General features: G+C 37.8%; 2 protein-coding genes across 3 annotated transcripts in view; one reads left to right on the top strand and one right to left on the bottom strand.

The window, feature by feature from the left end:
- Positions 1 to 10,645: 10,645 nt before the first annotated feature.
- LOC116252458 (uncharacterized mitochondrial protein AtMg00810-like) lies at positions 10,646 to 13,020 on the bottom strand. The gene is made up of 2 exons (XM_031626732.2): positions 12,459 to 13,020; positions 10,646 to 12,260 (listed from the first exon to the last, which is right to left on the bottom strand). The coding sequence occupies exons 1-2, from the start codon at positions 12,801 to 12,803 to the stop codon at positions 12,117 to 12,119; spliced, it is 489 nt and encodes a 162-aa protein (XP_031482592.1). The 5' UTR covers positions 12,804 to 13,020; the 3' UTR covers positions 10,646 to 12,116.
- A 1,957-nt stretch (positions 13,021 to 14,977) lies between these two features.
- LOC116252457 (bifunctional dethiobiotin synthetase/7,8-diamino-pelargonic acid aminotransferase, mitochondrial) overlaps positions 14,978 to 23,888 on the top strand; it is a 65,087-nt gene continuing 56,176 nt past the window's right edge. Inside the window, exons 1-2 of one of the 2 annotated variants that reach the window (XM_031626730.2) lie at positions 14,978 to 16,098; positions 17,038 to 17,208. In XM_031626730.2, coding sequence (XP_031482590.1) covers positions 15,311 to 16,098; positions 17,038 to 17,208 — 959 coding nt within the window. In that variant the 5' untranslated portion in view covers positions 14,978 to 15,310. The remainder of the gene's footprint in view (positions 16,099 to 17,037; positions 17,209 to 23,888) is intronic. The other variant, XM_031626728.2, reaches the window with a different exon arrangement.

The following is a 23,888-nucleotide window of genomic DNA, read 5'->3' as shown; positions in this document are numbered from 1 at the left end:
AATGCATGAAAGAGAATGTGAAGGCATGACCAAAATCATGCCAAACAAAATCTAGTAGAACAGAACTGATATGAGCAAAGCCATTTTAAGTCCAACTGAAACCCAAAATGAAGCCCAGCACAAATCTAAGTTCAGATTTATCAATTAAAATTTTGCGGAAAGATGCTGAACTCGTAGTGCAGTAAAAAAAAACAGTTTCAAAACATGAACCACTCAAACATGCTAACATAAACTCAGTACTTTTGATCGCAGCATATTTCTTTTTATTCCTCTTCTCTCTTCCTTTTCTTCTTCGTGTTGAATCTCGCCAAAAACTGAGTCACTCAAACAAAAAACAGACTGGTCTTGTTAGCTTTTCTATTCAGTACATAAACTCAAAGAAGTCTCACAGGCCCTCCACAGGGACTTGAATGCGATGCCATTACGTGACTCTCAACCACGTAAAATGCTGATGAAACGCTTACACAAGTGGGGTTCGATCCTCCCATATTCACCTCCAGTCCCTGTGACTCCCATCACTGTCTAAGGAGAACCACACAATCATCAAGAAATTGCATAAAAGCCAAACCTTACTCCACAAACGCAACAAAGAACCTAAAAATGGACGCACCACACAATCATCAAGAAAATTGCAGAAATCCCTTCCCCCTTCAAACGGAAGGTAAAGAAGAAACCCTCCACGTCAAAGGAGAAGAACCCACGAAAAGCTAACAAGACCAGTCTCAGAGGCTTTTTTGTGCAGAACCAACGCATGAAAAGCAAAAAAAATTGCAGAGAAAGAGAGAGGAAAGGGAAGACAAAGGATTCTTACCAAGGAAAGAAGCAGAGAGGGCAGAGGAGAACAACGAACTCTTTATGAGAACAGAAACAGAAAACATGCTTGTAGACATGACTTGAGAAGAAACATTGCAGACATACAAAAACAAAAAGGGGATTCATGCTCACGGCAGACATCAGAGGGTCGTTTTCAGTCGATGCACCCGCAGGGATTCAAAACGCCTACTTGGAGAGGGGAACAAGAGAGAGAATGAGAGAGAGAGAGACAATACCTTGCGAGAAAGAGAGGGACGGGAGGCTAGCGGCTGCACTGAGAGGAGGCGTGAGCTTGATGCAGAGAGGGAGAGGAGGCACGCAAGGGAGTCTACGGGTGCGTCGACGAGAAAGAAGAGGGAGCGGCTACGGCACAGGAAGGAAAAGAAGAAACGCGAAGACGCGCTCGGGTGCCCTAACGGGCAAAAATATAATTCTGGAAAAAAATCTCCGTCTCTCCAGACGGAAATTTTTTCCGGGAAAAAATTTCCGGAATTCGACTTCAACGGTCGAAAAAAGCTTTCCACGTTTGATACGATGGAAAAATTTTAAATATTTGAATTTTTTTTCCAGGTGAATAGTGTTTTTCCGACGCATCAAACGCCCCCTAAAAGTAAGCCTGGGCTGGAACCAGCCCAACACCTGAAACTTAGGCTCGGGTCGGCCTGACAGCCTAACTAAAATCGGGCTCGAGCCTGGCCCGGCTCGATTAAATTAAAAAAAGTAATATTTTTAATATAAATATATATATATATATATAAAATTAATTGTAATAAAATGTTATATTTATATATAAAAATTTATAAAATAAATATTAAAAAATATCGAGCCCACCCGAGCTTATAGGGCCCAACCGAGCTGGCTCGATAAATTATCAAGCGGCCTGGTGCCCTTTTTTATGGGCCTGGGCCTGGGTATCGAATACCAGTCGGTGGCCCGGCCCGCTGCCCAACCTTAATTAAAAAAAATAGCATTTTGAATTAATTACGAAGAAAACAGTACCAAGGTATATTTAAAGGCCTATTGGTTTTTTTTTATAATTGTTTTTTTTATATGGTTTTCAAGCAGCAACATAGGATTCTCAATCTTAAACTTCACATTAAGCTGAAAACCAATGTTACAAAAGGCGTAGCGTATCGTGTATCGGTCGGGCCGACCTATACGCTGTATCGTAACGTATCGCAAACGTAGCGTAGCGTATTGTAAAATTAATTTTTTAATTTTAAAAAATATTTAAAAATCAGAAAAAATAAAGAAAAGTCATTACAAATCTGAAAAAATGAACAAAGACATAGAAATCAAGAAAAAAGTATTCAAATATAAAAAAGATCATCATACATAAGAAACATTCATATATATCAACAACACATTCAAAAATAAGAAATTAGATATACAAAATAACATAATAAGCATCCATCACAATTTTAAACTTTAAAATTTTATAGAATCTTAGGACTTATAGCCTTAAGACTTGGAGTTTTAGGACTTAGATTACATCACAGTTTAAAACATATAGTTATCATCTTTCATGATTCAACGGAAATATCTCTCAAATCAATGAATCCTCGGTTATTTTTTATGAAAATGAGCAAAATCTCTCCCTCTATGTTTCTTGGAGTCTTTAGATATAAGAAGAGAGAGAGGGAAGAGTGTTTAAACTTTCAAAAATAAAAAAAAATGTGTTTTAACCCGTATCGTACTATACGGGGGTGTATCGCACGTGCGATACGACCCCCATATCGAACGATACGAACGCGTATCGCTTATCAAACATGTATCGTATAAGTTTCTTCGACCTATACGATACGCGTCCGTATCGTACGATACAGATAACATTGCTGAAAACTACAACTCCCCAATTTAAGTTACGCGTGTCTCCTAGTGGTTTAAACCGCTTTTCTTTAAATATCATCGTGTAGATGAATATAAAATGTAACAAAAAAAATTAGGAATAATGCAAAAAGAAAAAGAAAAAGAAATTGATGCTTAATACCGGTGATGTACAGCCGGTATAGGTCTATAGCGATGAGAAATGCACCACTATCGACCTTTACCGATGGGAAATACACCACCATCGACCTATACCGATTGTTCCTGTCACCGCTATAAATTTATACCTGTGCTGACTTGGTTAGAGGCGCGTCCTGCAGACCTGTCGCGGTGGTTTTTACCATTGGTATATCTCTCGGTAACTAAATACCGCCACGGAACCGTCATTACCAGCGTTGTTTGAGACGCACAAATGCCTTATGTGCTCCACAGGAACCGCTCTCTCTCGGTTTTGAAATTAACGCTTGGATTTTTTTGCTAATTTTTTATCATATAGTTTATCTGTGTGTGTGTGTGTTTGTGTGTGTGTGTGTGTGCTGTCACCGACACAGAAATGCTAAAGTGCTTAAAAACTCAGTTTTAAGTAAAAGTTCAGTTCCTTTAGCATTAAAAAAATAAAAATCAAGTTGCATTTGTTTGAATGGTAATTGAAAACACGTGGTAAGAGTGGTACTAAGGCTACACTTGTTTTTCCTTTGATCTTGAATTTGAGGGGATCCCAAATCTTGAATTTTGAACTTATCTGGTTTTGTATTGTTTTATCAATCGACCGGTATTCAGATCGTTTAGGTTTACAAAATTAGAATGCAGTTTTATTTTTTGTTTATCTAAACAGACAATAAAATGTGACACGAGCTACCATGCCTGTCAATTACCTTTTTTCATTTAAATTATTGGTCAAACTAAAACGTATGCGACGACCATAAAACACACCATTCTGATATTTCTGAGACACTCCACGAATGTGCGTATTTAGTGATTTTACCATGCGGCTCCTGTTTTGGATAAATTTAGCTTTTTGAGTAAGGTTGGAACTTTGAAATTTATGCCTGAAAATTTACTAGCGGATGTGATTAGTTTTCTTAGTGGTTTAGATTCCATGGAGCTCAGACTTATATGATATATCATAGTACGTTTGATATGCTGAAATTTGTTGGATCTGAACATATCTATGCTACCAATCACAATGAATTTGGACTTGGATATAGCTCAACTACAACTTGCAAATGCTGCCCAAATCCAAATTATGAATATTTCATACGGAGAAAAAACCAATAGAGTTCCGCATCACAAACAATTTTTAGTAACGAATTTAATAGGGCTTGCTAAATCAAATCTTAATAACCAATTAACCAATCAAGCGAGAAATTTGAAGGCGTGAGTCGAACCATTGGGTTTTCATTTTTTCTTCTGTACGTTTCTTATCATATTCCAAACAACCCAAGATTTAGCAAACATACGATGACGCTTCAATTTAAATAAAATTTGAATAAAAACTGCCCTACATATGTTTGTTTAATTATTACGTAAGATCATCAAGCTTGACACATATTTTGTAAGTCAAATAGACTTTGCTAAAGGACGAGACACATTATTGGACACAAATAGATTCTTTTATATAATTCCAATTTCAATATGTTACTAGCCTGCCAAATATTTTCATAAAGAATTTATATGGTTTTCTTTTTTGTATTTTTTTATTTTAATTAAAGATAAAGTGCTTGTATGCTATCCACAAGTTAGTTGTACAGTATTCCAAGATGGAAGCACGGGATATGTATAGAAAGGAACCAATTAACTAGAGTTACGAATCCAACCATAATACCAGCTTCTCTGAATGGTTGAACTTTCTGTTCAGTTGGCAGTTGATGATCTGGGGTAAAGTAACTGATAGACCGTTTGCAAAGCACTTCGCTTGATAGAACCTCCCCTTTATTCACTAAAATATGCCTGATAACTAAAAAATGAACCAATATTTGGGGGAAAGCTTTTTACCATATTCATCCTTTTATACGAATTATACGAATTAGGAATCGGCCCATATGCACATGAAAATAATCAACCTTTACTTTATAATTTTTTTTGTCCAAAACCAAATTCACATGCAAAGCTATTAAAAGAAATAGCGTTTTGGATTAATTACAAAAAAACAGTACCAAGGTATATTTAAAGCCCTACTCGTTTTTTTGATAATTGTTTTTTCTATATGCTTTTCAAGCAGGAAAATAAGATTCTCAATCTTAAACATCGCATGAACCTGAACCGAAAACTACAGCTCCCCAATTTGGCTTGTGCTTGTCTCCTAGTGGTTTAAACTGGCTTTCTTTAAATATAATCATATAGATGAATATAAAATGTAACAAAAAAAATTAGGAATGATGGAAAAAAAAGAAATTGATGTTTAAATAGGATTAAAACAAGCTAGAACTATAAATTTTAAAGACGGCTTTAAGATATTTCACGTGGTTTGGTGGCATGGTTTATCGAAACTATTGCGGTGGTCACTGCAACCGGTACAGATCTAGAAGTACACCACACCCACCGCCGATTGATCTAACCGCCAGAAGGTCAGCCTACCGCTATAGATCTGTACCGGTGATGAGTTTAACCGGTAGAGCTTGTCACCGCTGTAGACCTCTAGCAGTGGATTTCGACACCGGTATATCTTCGTGTAACACCATCCAAGCTTACCGAAAGGCTTATGTGCTCCTCAGGAACCGGTCTCTCTCTATCTCGGTCTTGAGATTAATGCTTGGATTTTTTTAGTAATTTTTTATCATATAGTTATACGTTCTTCAGTGTGTTTTTGTTTTTGTTTACTTTTTTGTACTTACTTTTAGCCAATGTTGGATGAAATGGGTTCAATCTTGCAGCAGCATACAGCATAAATCCAGGCATGGAGAAACGGTTGGCAGGCAAAATTAATGACCTTTTTAACCAATGTTGGATGAAATGGGTTCAATCTTGCAGCAGCATACAGCATAAATCCACGCATGGTGAAACGGTTGGCAGGCAAAATTAATGACCTTTAAGATCCCGTGAAGCATATCTTGCTTTGGAAAGACGTCCGTACATTGTTGCTCACCTCTTTGAGCAAACAAAGACACGCTAGGCATCAAACAAGCACAAGAACCAAGAAGAGGTGAATGATCTTATAAACTGTCAAGTTTGTACATATGGATTGGGTCACCCAGACCCGACCCATTTGATCCACACGCCCAACACATCATGGGCCGTGGCATACTTATAAATATTATTGTTATTTTGTGTATTTTATGATGTACCCTAAATCGTGATTAGTATATAATGATAACAAGAGGTAGACGTCATTTGTTGCTGCTCTCTTTCATATCTCTCTTGCTTGGACGTGCAGCCACTTCTCTCTTCCTCCTCTTGCATCTAAGTTCATTCGGTGGTTTGATATTAGATATCAAAATCTTACATAAACTTCACAACTAAACAATAAATCCTTTAAAATTTTCAAAAATATAAAAGTTATTGCTTGTAGGTGTGTAACGTAAACCTAGAGAATAAGAGACAAGTAGAGCAAAATAATCAATGATCAAACGGCCATACCTAAGCCACCACTGGATTACAAAAGATTGAGAAGTCATTAATATGGTGCAGATTTGTTGACAAGGAAATAATAAGAGGAAAAGATTAATATGTGATATAACAAAACAAATGAAAAATCAACCGCAAGTTAGAAATCTATACTTACAAATGAAAAATCAACTGTAAGTTGGAAATCTATAGTTAAAAAGAAATCGGATAAATGTTCCTTCTACAACTGAAGGACTAATTAAAGGTCTCTTTACTCACTTTGCTTGAAGTCAATGTGGGACTGTCGATGATAAATTCATCGGACTTCCTATCGCACGTTGTTGTAGTCTCAAGCCTTGAACATTTGAACCATGACCAAGTTCTGTATGTGAATAACAGACAATAATCTGCATCTTATATGCTAACGGTAACCACTTTTCACGTTGCTCATTAGTACCCTGCATAATATAGCAGGCAAGCACAAACATTCCTTGGAAAAGAGAATCATAACATCAACTATAACCTAATTATTTAACCTGAGAACAATCTACAAAGCACCATTGAAGGATAAACACGTAACGTATATAATCAAGTTTCAAGTGTATTTTTTATCAAACAATTCTACCAGCAAAGGACACAATTCTACCAGCAAAGGATACTCCACCAACCCACTACAAAAAATCCTAAGGTACATCATAAAAGTATTTATAACTTGATCACTGGCTACATCTCAGAACTGCAACAAGTGCATATACTTTAGCACACTTGAGCACAAAAAAATGTACATTCTGGATCTTTATATGTGTATGCTTCAGCATAAAGCTCATGAAACAAAAATTTTTTTTGACCCAACTGGCATCAAACGCCGGTGCAATCGGACCACTTTCTTGCGAATCAAGCAACACTATTTGCTAGTCAAACCAATGAACTTTGTTGGACAAATCAGGTCCAAGATGGCAGCAAATATAGCCATAAATATCATTCATGGTCATGTCCAGCCTGTGATACTAAGAGGTCGTTTGATAGCCACAGGACACGCGGAACAGGACACGTGTGTCCTATTTAGTTGATTTTTTCATCAAACGTTGGACACAAGACAAGCTGGACAGAATGGACGCCTGGACAAAGGTATAAATTACTTCTTGTCCTAAACTGTTCCGAGCTAACCCTCGGAACAAGCTAGACAGGACACCATCTCCTGCCCCGAGAACCCACCCCCAACCCCCCGAGTTGCCCTCGCGTCGAGCTCCTTCTCCCCCGTCTCTCCCCCTTCTCTCTTCTGAGTCTGCCCCTTGCCCCCGTCTCTCCCCCTTCTCCCTTACGAGTCAGCCCCTCGCCCCTGTCTCTTCTAGTCTGCCCCTTGCCCCCCGTCTCTCCCCTTTCTCTCTTCTGTGTCTCCTTCTCGCCCCTGCAAAAGAAATGGTGGCGAGAGCTAGAGGAGGAGGGGGAGGTAGGGTTGTTGAAATGCTGGCGAGGAGGAGCCGGGAGGTGAGCCCCGAGAGGACGAAGGTCTGGACCAATGTTGTAAAACACGTATCGTAAGCCATATCGGTCGGGCTTTAAGATACGCCGTATCATAACGTATCATAACCGTATCGTAAATTTTTTAAAAAAATTATTAATAAATCAAAAAAAATTTAAAAAATTCAAAAAATTCATAAAAAAAATCAGAAATATTAAAAATAATAAATTGTTCATAGAAAACATGTTTGAGATAATGATAGACTTATTATTGCTATAAACTTACGCGTTCATCATTCATAAACATCAAAATTCATAACAATAATACAATATCATTCAACAAAGCATAAGGCCATAAGCCATAAAGTGATAAAGTCATAAAACATTCAATCAAGTGTTCAACAACCATAGATTCATAACTCTTAAGTTTTTGATACATATAAAATGAAAGCACTCTTGACTTGACTCTCATTCATGATTCATCATTCATAATCTTCATCATCTTCATCTTCATCTTCTTCTTCATCGTCAAGAATTGGAAGATCTTCACCAACATATTCAGCACCAGCACCAGCAGTAGCAGACTCTCCTTCATCAACAAAGCCTTCTGTTGTTTCAACTTCAAGGTTGAAGCATTCAAGATCTTCATCATCAAATATTGTAGCTGGTTTCTTCAACCCATGGCTCTAGATCGTCAAAATTTTCCAAGCTGATAGGATCGAACTGAGATGTGTGCTTCCTTGCTAATGATTTTTCTAATTCTCTACATTAAATAAGAGAAAATTTGTTAGTATATAATTTCATATAAATATATTGTACAAAAAATGTAAACATTAATTAAGCTATATGCCTATATTACCTTTGTTTCAACCTCATATTATATCGAACAAAGACAAGGTCATTCAACCTTTTATGTTCGAGCCTATTCCTTTTTTTGCTATGGATATGTTGGAACACACTCTAGTTCCTTTCGCATCCACTAGCACTGCATGTCTGGCTGAGGACTTTGATTGCAAAACGTGCTAGGTTTGGACAATCAAACCCATACCTATTCCACCACAAATCTAAATAAAAATATAACAAATCAATGTGAAAGTTTTAAAAGAATCAAATGTAACAAATGCAAAGTAAATTATAAATTTCTATGTATTTACCTGGACGCATCGTTGTCCTGGCTCGAACGGCGGCAGGTAGTCCCATGTTCCGAAAACAACTATCATATAGATCCAACTCATTGTGCACAACATTTTGTTCTGTAGAATCTTCCACTAACACATTAATACAATGTAACAAACCATGCATGACTTCTCTATCCTTCTTAAATGTAAGAGAAAATCTAATTGCAGGATTTAGATAATAAGCTGCTGCATGAAGAGGTTGATGAAGCTGTCCAGTCCACCTTTTATCTATAATCTTCTATATGGGCATATATAACTTTTTCTTTTCCTTTAAGTTATCTCGAATTGCCTCTTTTGCTTTGTCCATAGCCTCATATAAGTACCGTATGGAAGGTCTGTCCTCGCTGTCAGCCAACCTGAGAACCTTAACTAATGGAACACAAACCTTCAATAACTTCACACATGATTCCCAAAATACGTTATTGAATATAATATCCACAACTAAAGAAGCATTTCTTTTATGAGCATGTGGATATGTAGCCCATTCTTCACTAGCAAACATCTGTCTCAAAGGAGTTCTTTGTTTCACCACACTCTGCTCTGCACAGTCAATACATTTGTGGCAAATCTAGTTTGTGCAGGTCGTATTAATTCAACTCCTTTTGTAAATTTTCTCATCAAACTCAATACATATGCATGATTATAGATAAATTTTGTTACCTCTTGACATTGGTCAATAGCTGATTTCATATCATGCATCTCATTAAGATCTTGAAGCATTAGATTAACACAATGAGTGGCACATGGACTCCAATAAAATGTTCTATACTTTTGAAATAACAAATCTCCAGCAGCTCTATAATTTGCAGCATTATCTGTAATAAACTGTACAATGTTTGCTGGTGACATTATAAAAAACATTGAATAAAATCTCAGCAGTCTTAGGAACATCAGACAAGTCAAGAGATTTCAAGAACATTGTACCTTTAGGGCAATAAACAAGAAAATTTACAAGTGTTCTTGACCTTGTTACAGTCTAACCATTTGACATAATGGAGCAACCTGTTTCCTTCAAACATAAGTTCAACTCATCGCAATGCTCAGACACTTCTTTGACTGTATCCTGAAGAATTTTGTCCCTCAACTGATGATATGATGACATTTTGAATCCGGGACTTATAGAAGCAATTGCGTCTGCCAAAGCTTGGAATTGAAAAGAATTAACTGCATTAAATGGAATACATGCATCATAAAACCATTTCCCTACCTGCTTTTGTGCATGATATAGCATATCTTTAGATGTCATAGCAGCACGAATCAGCGGCTGACCACCTGGACTGATATATGAAGGGAAAAAACTCTTAATAGAGCCAACACTAGACTTATCAGTAGGAACTGTACCACTAGGTGATTGCATACCACGCCTGGCCCTAATATCTGTTGTGTCTCTTCTATTCCTTCCCGTTATGCCAGATCGACCTCCTTCATACATAATCCTTTTTCCTCTACGATCTCTACCTTTTGAGGTCTCCAAATCTGTTCTTAGACTGCTATCGTCTTCATCAACACATTCATAAGTTTCTTCCTCTTCTTCTTCATCTTCCGAAGGCACATTATAGCCTACATCTGCATCTTCAATTTCTTTTTGTATTCTCTTTTGACGTAAAGCATGAAGCATATCTAAACATTGTTGACGCACAAATGGAGGCAAATGTTTGTTTGGTCCTCCAACACAAGGAGACGCATCTTTGGAGGTTCCTGCCAAATGGTGTTTCATTCTAATAATCCCTCCTGAAAATGTATTGTTATTCTCCTTCACCCTTTCGCACCATTGCCATGTAGGATCCATATCTTCAAAAAAAAAAACGAAATATTATGGTAAACTTAATGAAAAACACACAAAGTCTTCCAATCTACGATTATACGGTAAAAAATTAAGAATACATGGTAAGAACATGAGATTTCATACCTTACGAAGAAGAAATGTCTGAAATGAAGAAAACTCTTTTCCTTCCCACGAAAATCAAGCACCCATGCACAAATCGACCACTTAATCTTCGATTTGACGATGAAAATCAAGTTTTTCATGGTGAAAATGAACGATCGCCCTCCCTCACGACACTATCCAAGCGTTAGAAATGAAGAACAGAAGAAAATTTTCAAAAAGAAGCCGAATAAGTAGGTCTCGGGCCCCCTTTTGCGTTTTTAGCCCGTATCGTATGATACGGGGTGTATCGCCCTGTATCGTACGATACATGCGATACATGGCCGTTACACCCCCTTTTTACGATACGGGGGGTGTATCGTACCGTTTTTTTTTCAAGCGAGACGATATGTATCGTACGATATGGGGTCGTATCGTACGATACGTACAACATTGGTCTGGACGGAGAAGAGGGCGTCTAGGCAAGAGCGCAGGGTTCTAGTGCTTTACTACCTCTGCAGGAATGGTCAGCTCGAGCATCTGCATTTCATGGAGGTTCCTTTGTATTCCGTCGAGGGGTTGTACCTCAGAGGTGAGATTCTCCGAGAGCCTTCCATCGTCCTTCCTATTCGCTGTTCGTTTTCGTGTTTTTCTCTTTTGTTTTTGTTGCTTTCGTTTCTTCCCGCCTTCCTGAAATCGATCCCGATGTTTCTTGTTCTTGCAGATGTGACAAGCCACCTAAACTTCCTCATAGAAAAAGGAATCGCTTTTATGTACTCCAAGCGGTATGGATCCTCCATTTTCCCCTTGCTTCTGGCTTGACTTTTTGTTTCCTTCTTCATCTTACTTTTTTTGCTGAAGTTATTGTGTCTTACTCAACTTTAGCTCTAAATTTACTATTTTTACTCAACTTTAGACTTTTTTTTACAGTTGCTTCGTTGATCATTGTGTATCTTCCTCATTCTTAGTCTGTACCATAGCATTTCTTTCTTTTTTTCAAATTTTAAGTTTTTATCCTTTCATGATTTAATTTTTTTAGAAAAGGGTGCAACCATTTCTTATGAGCTTAGTATCTCATTTCTTGAATAAAATACATACAAAGAAAAATAAAATGTAAAAAATGTAGAACCTAACCTAACTATGATATCAACAGGATATCTTATTTCCTAACGTCCCCGCTTAAACTTACGGTGCTAATACCGAAAGTTTATCTAAAAGAAAGTTGAATCTGGGAGAACATAGAGGCTTCGTGAAGAAATCAGCCAGCTGGAACTCAGAGGAGACATATGGAAGTTTGATGGTCTTCTTCAAAAATTCTTCACGAACATAGTGACAATCCATCTCTATATGCTTTGTTCGTTCATGAAATGTTTGATTCTTGGCAATGTAGATATAACTCTTGTTGTCGCAGCACAAATCAGTGGGTTCTTCTATTCTTGTTCCCATATCAAGAAGCATTTGACGAAGCCAGACAATTTCCATAGTTGTAGAAGCCATGACTCGATATTCAGCTTCAGTAGAGGATAGAGAGACTTTCTGTTGTTTCTTGTACTTCCATGAGATGAATGATTCCCCTAAAAAAACACAAAAACCAGTAGTTGAGTGTCTATCATTTGGATCTCCTCCCAATCAACATTGGTATAAGCAATCAAGTTTAAGGGGGAAGAGGAAGACATAAATACTCCCTTATTTATTGTTCCCTTAATGTATCTAATGAAACGAAGAACAACTCCCATATGAACGGTTGATGGAGCATATTGAAATTAACTCACAGTATGAACTGCATGAGCAATGTCAGGCCGAGTGATGCTAAGATACATTAAGGAACCCACAAGCTGTCGGTAAGGAGTGAAATTGGTAATTGGAACTCCATCATCAATCTTCATTTTTTTTCCTACTGCTTCAGGAGTTTCTGTGACCTTATCATCTGTTATGCCTGATTTAACAATGATCTCTGCAACAAACTTAGTTTGTGACAAAAAATATCTTCTAGTGGAATATGCAACCTCAATACCCAAGAAATATGTTAGAAAACCTAAATCTTTCATTTCAAAAGTTTTTTGTAACAATTTATTACATTCTCTAATACCTTTCTCATCACTACCTGTAATGATCATATCGTCAACATACAGTAGAAGGATTATGATACCTGCATTAGTATACTTAACAAACAGGGGAGTGTTAGTTAAACATGAATCAAATCCATAATCAGAAATAACAAAGTAAAAATGGTCAAACCAAGCTTTAGGAGCTTGTTTGAGGCCATAAAGAGCCTTCTTAAGTTTAAGAACCTTTCCTTGAAGAACTGAACTTCCATATAAACTTCTTCCATAAGATCTCTATTTAAAAAGACATTTTTAATGTCCATTTGGTAGATATTCTACTTTTTAATAGATGCTAAAGCAATAAGGGTCCTAACAATAGTCATTCTAGCTACAAGAGCAAAGGTTTCCTCATAGTCAATACCATATTCTTGAGTGTAACCTTTGGCAACAAGCCTTGCTTTATATCTTGTTAGAGATCCATCACTTTTAGTCTTCACTTTATAAACCCACTTGCATCCAATAGTCTTTTTTCCTATAGGTAAGTCTTATATTTCTCAAGTTTGGACTTTTCTCAAGGCATCTAATTCTTCTAACATGGCATTCTTCCACTCAATATATTTGGAGGCTTCATTAAAAGTAGAAGGTTAAAAGTGAGAGTGAATGACATTAATTCTAGCTCTATGAGTTGGGATGAAAGTTTCATATGACACAAACCTATTGGGTTGTCTTACATTTCTAGTAGATCTTCTAAGGTTTTCTTCACTTTGTGGATTTGGTTGGAGATCAATAGAATCATGATGTTCTCCTTCATTTTTAGTCTCAAAATGCCATCCTTCATGAATGTAATCCACAGGCGCATTGACAAAGAGAGGTCTCAGTCGTGAGTATTACAACTTTCCCTGCTTACTAATTTCAATACTGCACACTGTTAACTAGTGCATGAATCTAGACTCAATTGTTCTTCTAATGGTGGAAGATGGCGTCTGGCATTTCCTATTCTACTCGATCAAATGGAGCAAATTACAAGAACAGAAATGGGCATCCTCAGAGCCACGTTGGGCCTTGGGCCTGGTGCTAATCAGAAACCCCTACAACTGACCCACCCTTTGCACACATGCGAATAATCCGAGGCATAAATAAATCCATGTTTGGTATCAGTTATGCATTATGATCAATTATGATGGGCAGATAATTATGTTACGATAAGTTAAGAGCAGCAGTGAAGAAGATGAAGATGATTTTTCATGAGCATTCAAGAATCCCACCATCAGTTTGCGTTCATTCAATATTTCATATAGCCGCATTTTGTTAACATTCAATAATCACTTAGTCTTTCTCAACAACACAACAGGTCAGATCTCCTGCCCATCTGCTCTTATAAATAATTGAATAAGAAACAAAGCGTGGCGAAACAAGACAGAGCAGCAGCCGAAGGGGAAACAAGAAGAAGCAATCACGGTTGGGGAATCTACCTGTTATGTATTTCTAGAAATTATAAGATCGAGATATTAAGTAATCACGGACTCACGGTCGATTCTACGAATAACAGGAGTTAAAGTCGCATGGATCGATAAATTTCTACTGTCTACAAAATTTTCAAAGCGCGCTAAAATTTCTCTTGATTCTTTGTGAACTTGACAGCAAAACCAGGTGTAATTTTTTCTAAAGGTAAATCAAGCATCCCCATGCCATTAGTGAAAGAGTAAAAAAAAAAAAAAAAGAAAACCTCAAAACTTCTGTTTGATCGCAGCAATCCCTTGAGACAGAAAATAGGGAACAACCTCAAAATCTTCACTCCCTCTATAACCAAACCCCTACTCACTATGGCGCACCTCCAACTCAAAATCAAAAGAAGAATCACAAAAAAAAAAGAGGAAAATGAAGGAATCAAGAAATGGGAAAGGGGAACGAGCTGATTACAAAGTATAGCCACAAAATGGAGAATAAAATGGCTTACCTGATTACAGAAACTAACGATGACGACTAAGACCAGCGAAGCGGATTGCCTTTCCTTCTCTCACAGGGGCCTGCACCAAAAGCCTTCACTCATCCAGTGTCACCCCTCCTCCTTCACAGAAAACGGTTCCTCTTCACGACAAACGAGAGAGAGAGAGAGAGATGGTTACCTGTGGTGGAGAGGCGGCGATGCACATCTGAAGATCTGAGGTGGATTTGATGGCAGCGAGCAAGGGGAGAGCTAGTTGTTTTTTGAGAAGGTATAAGGGGTTTGAAGGCTCGCGGTGTAGGGGTTAGGGCGTCTTTAGAAAGGACTTTTTTTTTTTTTGTCTTTCGGACAGAAGAACCCATTGTCCTAAACGGTGAATAGTTCAACAACAGACTGTCCTTGGAAATGTGTTACTTGAGTCAAACGCCCGCTTAGGGCCGTGAACGCAGACATTTTCAGAATTTAATCGATGACGTCCACACCTGGAACTCGATGGTCGAATCGTGCATTGACAACGCTCTCCGGTGTTGTCGGAAGCACCTTCGCGTGTGTCGCAGGGACGTAATCGCATAAAGTCACCCGCTCTCCTGTCTCGTGTACCATAGGGTTTCTGCACTTACGAATTTCGCAAAGCATGCAGCCAACGAGTCGTCTTCTCTCCCGCGCTCGTCGGCATTCCTTCACATGTAACCGCTACACATCTATCTTCCCGCTCGTCATCCCGTTCGAAATCCTCATTTCCCTAGTTCCTCGCAGGAGCATCTCCACTCCGTCACTTGGGTTGGAAATGGCCCTTTCCCACCCCGTCTACACGGTCTGGGGATCCAACACTGGCGTCGGGAAAACGCTAGTGTCTGCTGGCCTCGCAACGGCAGTGCTCTGCCCTGCCTCAAGGCCCTCGTGCCCTTCAACATTCCTCTATGTTAAGCCCGTTCAGACGGGATTTCCGGACGATTCCGATTCTCGGTTTGTCTTCCGTAAAACCTGCGAGTTTTTCCTTCACCAGAGACCGAAAACCAGCTTGTTTGCGTCGAATCAGGCGGTTAAGTCCTCTGTCGTTGCGGCGAAGAGGCTGCCTGATCTATCGATCGATGAGAGGACTGGAAATGATAGTGGACTTAGGGAGCTATGCTCTTTCGAGGAGCGGAGGATGTGCGGTGCGGATTCCCCGACGGATGGATTCGAATTGGTGTGCAAGACGCTGTACGGGTGGAAGGAGGCAGTGTCTCCGCATCTGGCGGCAGAGAAGGAAGGTGGGGTAGTTAGTGACGAGGAGTTGATTGATTCGTTGCAGAAGTGCTTGCATCTGCACTATGTGGATGGAGATTTTGGGAGCGAAGCCCGGATGTGGAGCGTGATCGAGACTGCTGGCGGTGTCGCTAGCCCAGGGCCTTCTGGGTCGCTTCAGTGTGATATTTATAGGTTTTGATCCCTCAGCTCTGGCTCAGCCTTTTTGCTTCTTGTTGTTTCTGCTTTTCCATTCCTGATGGAAGGTGGTGCATTAAATCTGTTGTGGAATTCAGATGGCAGAGAGTTGGGACTTTCAGAAATTAAGATAATCAGTTGAGTTGGTGATTTTCTTATAGGATTTTCATTTGATAGATAACATAATGGCGCATCCAGGATTATGCGGATAGCGTGGAATAAGGTGACTAATGATGTTGATGGATTTGTAGATATGCACCGAGTATAAATATTCGTCAAAATTTAGTAAAACCAGTCGAATCTGTTGGTAGTTTTTCACAAAGTAAGAGGAACGTAAGGTGACAATATGCGGCTAAAGAGTAAGTACCTACTGATGAATTAAGATGGTTCACCCGTATCGCTTGTACTTCGACAACCGCTATAAGTGCGAGACCCGGGAAGCAGCCCTGAAGTTCGTGTATTACCCCTCTTAATCAGAACCAGAATAAGAGAAAGCAGCAGACTAGGAGAAAGCGGATTATTTGTAAATAATGCAATCTTACTGAAGCAGGCTTTGGTGTCACAATAACATATTGGCAAACGAGTACTCTACAAGCAAAGATACATTTATGCATGTATCCTTTATCCATGGTTGCTGTTCAGAAAAATTGGTGTCTTTGTCAACTAATCACTACAACAAAAGAAAAAATAACAGATATTTTTTGTGTAGAGGAACATTTACTTGACTGTTAGTAATAATTTATTACTGTGCCTTGATCAATTTCGCTGCCAGGATGATGCATCTTGTAGTTGTTAGGCTTATATACATTTTTATTTACTGTGCTACTGTTTCATCTTTCACTTCAACAAACTATGGTCTAAATGCACTTTTCCATCTTTCCTTTCAACAAATTTTGGGTACATGTATGCTAATTCTTGTTGTGCTATTTCATCCAGAGCGTTTCGTTTACCAGCTATTCTTGTTGGTGATGGACGCTTAGGCGGCATTTCTGGAACTATTTCTGCTTATGAAAGTTTGAAACTTAGAGGATATGATATTCCTGCAGTTATTTTGGAAGATCATGGCCTGCGTAATGAGGAGAGCCTATTGTCCTACTTGAGGAATAGGTAATTTCATCTAAAATTTAGTTTTTTAGAATGCTTGACCTTGTTGATGCATAAATTTGTCTTTGGGTGCTGTATTTTGTGGAGTATCTTTTAGAAGCCAATTTGGTCAACGTTAAATGTTGGATGCAGTTCCTAGAACTGTAACATTGTCTATCAACCTGCGGGCGGCCAAAAGATATGCTCAAAACTATCTTCAAAATAATTTATCTACTGAAATCACAAAGATGCATGCACACACATATACACATACAGATACACACATTGTGTGTGTGTGTATATATGTGTGTCTGGCTGTAAGAATATGATTACCAAGAAATATGAATGCTGATATACACCACTACTTGTCTATTTTACATGATTGGACGACTCACACGTGGAGATGTATATTGACTGCCAACTCAACCGCATTACTGCCATTGACTTTTTTAAAGTAAAGTTGTTATATGTCTATTTGTGAGCCACTGATCTTATTGGTTTGATGGTTTCATTATGTAATGTTGAAAATAGGGGAATCGAGAAAACATTAAAAAATATATATATATATATATATGCAACATTGAAGGTATTCTCAAAAAAAAAAAAAAAAAAAAAAACATCACACATTTTTATGATGGTTTTTCATGAAATTTTTGCCCTTTTAATGAAATGAATATGCATTTCAAATTATTTGGATTTATTTGTAATTTTTAATATTTTTGAATTTTTATCAATGTTTTTTAAGAAAATGTAAAACTCGAATTTCATATTTTTTTAGTTATTTTTTATCTTATAGTTTTTGAATTTCGTACATTTTCTCAAGAAAAATACATGTCTCAGTTAATACTTGAAAAAAACCATATTTATGAAATCCCAATAATGCTACATAAGATGTAGGCAGCAACTCTCACCTTCCACACTGATCTTTGATAGCATTACAACCACAAGAGGGAGGTTTCCAAAGAAATTCAAAGGCCAATCTCTGATACACAGCAATATGACTGGTCACCAAGGCATTAAGGCCTAAGACTTGATCGAACGGAGAAAATTTTATTAAAACACATCAAGAATGCTGTGAAACACTTGAAATGTAATGACTAATATGCTATTCATATTTATAGCTTTATACAAATAAAAGGACAATAGAAAGTAATTAGGCTAGAGCGAGCTAGCCATTAGAGCAGCTCCAATGGCTCTAGAAGAGCCATTGGAATTTGCAGCTGGCTGATGGCTAGCAATACAAATGTGTGTATGTGTGTGTGTGTGTGTATAATTTTCTTGTTTTGGTGTTATTTTCAAAATAACATGAACTTTCATTTTTTTTTTCCATGTTCTTTTGTTTTAATGAAATTTCTTGAAGAAAACAGCAATATTTGTAACAATAGTTAGAATTATGAAAAACTGCGGTAAATGAAGGTCAATATTGTTAAAATATAAATCCTTTACAAGCACGTTGAAAAGGAGTCTCTTAGGATTCCACCTCCTTGTAGAATGTGTTAAGATATTTAATGTCTTTGTAACATGTGAAGAGTCTCCTAGGATTCTATGTTATAGTTAATATCCTTGTTATATGTGAAATCTCATAGGATTCTATGTTGTAGTTAATATCCTTGTAATATGTGAAGTCTCTTACGTTTCTATGATGTAATTAATGTCCTTGGAGCTTGTGAAATCTCCTAGGATTCTACGATTGGAGACTCTTAGAATTCTGGAAATGGGATTATAAATAGAGGCCGTGCAAACCATTTTGGCTACGGCTTTTTCTCCTCAGTTTCTTCTTGTTTTCATTCTCTCTTTTTTTTTTTCTCTCTCTCTCTCTCTATCTATGTATCTCTATCTTCCTGCGTGAGTACTGTTTTCTGGTTACAGATATTGATGCTAGATTTCTATCATGGTATCAGAGCGCCAGGTTACGTTATCTCTACCAAACGAAATGCCCAAACAGGTCTGATCTGGGTAGAACTCTTTTCTCATCTTGTCTCTATCCTGAATTTACTTTTCTCTTGCGCAATTCTTGTTCCTTTTTCTTCTTGCTTACCCAAGGACACATCTTGTTATATCGTGTCTTCTTTCCCTCTCATCTTCTACCTATATACTATTCATTTCTGCTGTCATGGAAAACCTTTCGCATTCTGGCATGTCCTCAAGTTTTCTTCCTCACCTTATTACCGAAAAACTCAACCATGAGAATTATCTGATCTGAAAAAGGCAAATCATGCCTTTCATAAGAAGTCAAGGCCTCTTTGGACATCTCGATGGTTCAACAAAGGCTCCACCAATATCCGTTTTACAGGAAATAAAAAATGAGGCAGGAGAAGTTATTGCTGTTCATGAAGACAGCAATCCTGAACATGCTATGTGGATGAGACGTGATCAAAGTCTGGTTGCGTATATTTTGTCCACTTTATCTCAACAAGTGTTACTTTCAGTTTCTGATGATTGTACTGCAGAAGAATTATGGGAAACCCTTGCTGATACCATTTTCCAAATATCAGAAGCTCGAATTATGTACTTAAAGAAAGAATTTCAGAATTTGAGCAAAGGTTCAACGTCTATCATGGATTATTTGGGGTGTATTAAGGCCGTCGCAGACCAACTTGCTGCCTCAGGGAATAACATTTCTGATAAGGAAAAGGTGCAGCAAACCTGGAATGGACTTGGGCATGATTATCATGCTTTTATTACAGCTCTTGAGGTCCTTCCTGTTCTGTCTTCCTTCAATGAACTACAAGGTAAACTTCTCCAACATGAAATGAATATGAAAAGAGTCATTGAAAGGACTGATCAAGGGAACTCCCAAAATGTGTTGGCTATGAATGTAAAGTTTGGTAAGTGCCATGGGAACTCCAACCATAGTGGTCGTGGCATTATACCAACACCACATAACCAAGGTATGTCTCCTTTGCATACTTCAAGAAAAATACCAATTTGTTTTCAGTGCAACAAGAAAGGACACATGAAGGCATAGTGTTGGTTTAATCCTCAAAATAAAAACAAAGGGGTAAGACATGATTATAAACAAGGAGGACAAAGTTCTAAATCCACCGCTGAAGATATGCAACAGCTATTGATGACCGCATTCTCAAAGATGACTATAAAGCAAATGAGCAGGGAGAATGGTTCTTGGATTCAGGTGCAGCTACCCATGTGACAGGAAATGCAGGTAAATTGACTAACTTATCCCCTCATTACGGTAGAAGTTGCATTATAACAGGTGATGGAAAATCTCATCCCATTACACATATTGGAAATGCACATATTCCATTGTCATCCTCGTCTCTATCACTGTCTAATGTTGTTCTTGCTCCCAATATCAAAAAGAACATCATATCCATTTCTAAACTCATTGATGATACAAGCTCTTTTGTTGAATTCACACCTTCTTCTGTCTATGTCAAGGACCTCCAAACGAAGAAAATGTTCGCTAGAGGGGAGCGTCAAGGGAATATGTACGTCCTCAAGGAATGTCTACCCAAGGATTCATCCACTTTTGATATAGGATTGAAGACATTTTCTCTTTCTCATAATGCGTCATCAGTGCCAAGTTCTTGCCATTTTCAATCAAAAGTAAGGGGCCCTAACCAATTTTTGGAGTCTGATTTGTGGCATAGTCGGCTAGGACACTGTGGTCGACATTTCATTGAAAAACTTGTCACAGATAGTCTCATTCCAAGATCAAGTTTATCTCTTACTTCAAGTGTAAAAAAATGTTCAAGTTGTGGACTTTGTAAGAGTCATGTTTTACCTTTCCATAATATAAATCAAAGGGCTTCCAAACCTTTTGAAACTATTTTTTCTGATGTATGGGGGCCATCCCCTATTGATTCCATGTCTGGGTCAAGATATTATGTCTTATTCATTGACTCTTACTCACGTTTCACCACCCCACATATTTCGAAACTTCTATGCCATGATTCAAACTAAATTTTCATCCAATGTGGTGCATTTTCAATGTGATGGAGGGGGAGAATATTCCTCGCTTGATTTTATTGAATTTCTACGTGAAAAAGGGATAACTAGACAAATTTTCTGCCCTTACACACCACAACAAAATGGTGTAGTTGAGCGGAAACATCGACATATAGTTGAAAGCGCCATGAGCATGATGCATGATACTAATGTGCCCATTTCCTTGTGGAATGAAGCCTTTCATACTGCTGTATACATAATAAATTGTTTGCCTATGACACTCTTGATGTCTAAATCGCCATATTTTACACTCTTAGGCAAACAACCTGATTACAAGAACTTGAAGGTTTTTGGTTGTGTATGCTATGTTCACGTTGATGCAGCCTTGAGGAACAAGTTTCAAGACAAAGCTATTCAATGTAGATTCGTTGGATATGCTGATGAATATAAAGGTTTTCGATGCTATGATCCAACAACTAAACGTATCAAAACTTCAAGAAATGTCATTTTTTATGAACATAGTTTTGATAATACAATTGAAATGCCTATGACCATTGAATCTTATGATCCCTGGACCAGTACACAGTTATTCAATGCAGATCCTGTTATAGAAAATGATGTGCCTCAAAATGAAGATCCAGAGAGAGCAATACAACCGTCGGATATGGCTCAAAGTGAAAATCAAGAAGATCCAACACAATTGTCAAGTCATCATGAAAGCAATTATGAAGAACAGAGCAACGATGCACATCGGTATTCGGGTCTTATCTACAGTCGGCGACTAAGGGACAGAGATGCTCACAGTGAAGAAGACAACATGCCCCACCTTAGAAGATCCCAATGCATTCGTCATCCCATTCACAGGTGGGTTAGCTATGATTCTTTATCACTTGATTTTCAGTTATTCATGGCAAAAGTTGGCAAGGAGGAAGAACCTACTTCATTTGATCAAACATCAAAATCACATCATTGGAGAAAGGCTATGAAAAAAGAAATGGATGCCTTGCATGAATGTGGAACATGGGAGATCGTTTCGAGGCCACACGAAAAGAACGTAGTGGGCTCCAAATGGGTATACAAATTAAATACAAACCTGACGGCAGCATAGAAAGACACAAAGCAAGGTTAGTAGCAAAAGGGTTTACACAACAATATGGAGAAGATTATGATGAGACATTCAGCCCTGTGATCAAAATGGGAACAATTCACGTGATTATATCATTGGCAGTTGAATATGGATGGAGACTACATCAAATGAACGTGAAGAATGCTTTTCTTCATGGTGATTTAAGGGAGGAAGTATATATGGAACAACCTCTAGGATACACGAAAAGAAACTCTCATGCATGGGTTTGCAAACTAAGAAAATCTATTTATGGACTTAAACAGGCCTCGTGGTTTGACAGTTTCTCCTGCAAGATTCAAGAATATGGTTTTCGGAGATGTCCTCTAGATCACTCTCTTTTCATTTATCGAAAGGAAAACATATTTACTTTACTTCTTATATATGTTGATGATATTGTTATCACAGGCAATTCAGAAAAACACATAGAAGAAGCTAAAGTTTTGATGATGCAAAACTTCAAAATGAAAGAGCTTGGTGATTTACGATTCTTTCTTGGAGTGGAGATTGATAGGCACAATAATCGCCTCACATTGACACAACAGAAATACGTTGGATCTGCTGAAAAAGTCAGGTAATACTGATTGTAAGCCTGTTGGAACTCCTAGTGTTCTAAATCAAAGACTAAGTGCTCAAGATGGGGAGTTATATGAAGATCCTACGCAATATCGAAGTATTGTTGGGGCACTTCAATATCTTACATTTACTAGACCAGATATTATATATGCTGTCAATCAAGTATCTCAATTTATGCATGCACTTAGAGATACTCACATGGATGCTGTCAAAAGAATATTAAGATATCTTAAAGGGACAACAGGAGATGGCTTAGTTTATGGTAAGAGTGAAAATATAACTACTAGACATCAACTTATGACATTCACAGATACAGATTGGGCTGGAGATCCCGATCAAAGAAAGTCAATTTCTGGTTTTTGTATTTTCATTGGACGTAATCTTGTGTCTTGAAGTTGTCGAAAGCAAAAGGCAATAGCAAGATCCAGCACTGAAGCTGAATACAGATGCATGGCTGCAAGTACTGCTGAAGTTACGTGTGTTAGACATTTGTTAGAAGACATTGGAGAAAAGATTAAAACATCAATGTTATTGTGCGATAATCAAAGTGCTATTAACATTGCCTTTAATCCCGTACAACATGGTCGAACAAAACACATTGAGATTGATCAACACTTTGTTAGACAAAAGGTGGAAGACAAGGAGATTCAGCCTATTTATGTTCGTACAGATGAACAAGTTGCAGACTTATTTACAAAAGGATTAACAAAGGAACGATTCTGGTTTCTAAAAGGCAAGTTATACATGGTGCAAAACCATGCACAACTTGAGGGAGGGTGTTAAAATATAAATCCTTGACCAGCACGTTGAAGAGGAGTCTCTTAGGATTCCACCTCCTTGTAGAATGTGTTAAGATATTTAATGTCCTTGTAACATGTGAAGAGTCTCCTAGGATTCTATGTTGTAGTTAATATCCTTGTTATATGTGAAGTCTCTTAGGATTCTATGTTGTAGTTAATATCCTTGTAATATGTGAAGTTTCTTAGGTTTCTATGATGTAATTAATGTCCTTGGAGCTTGTGAAATCTCCTAGTATTCTACGATTGGAGACTCTTAGAATTCTGGAAATGAGATTATAAATAGAGGCCGTGCAAAC

Source organism: Nymphaea colorata, chromosome 4 (assembly GCF_008831285.2).
Source record: "Nymphaea colorata isolate Beijing-Zhang1983 chromosome 4, ASM883128v2, whole genome shotgun sequence".
Classification (NCBI taxonomy): Eukaryota; Viridiplantae; Streptophyta; class Magnoliopsida; order Nymphaeales; family Nymphaeaceae; genus Nymphaea; species Nymphaea colorata.
Note: the sequence above shows the minus strand (reverse complement) of the source record. Positions and strands in the feature narration are given on the sequence as shown.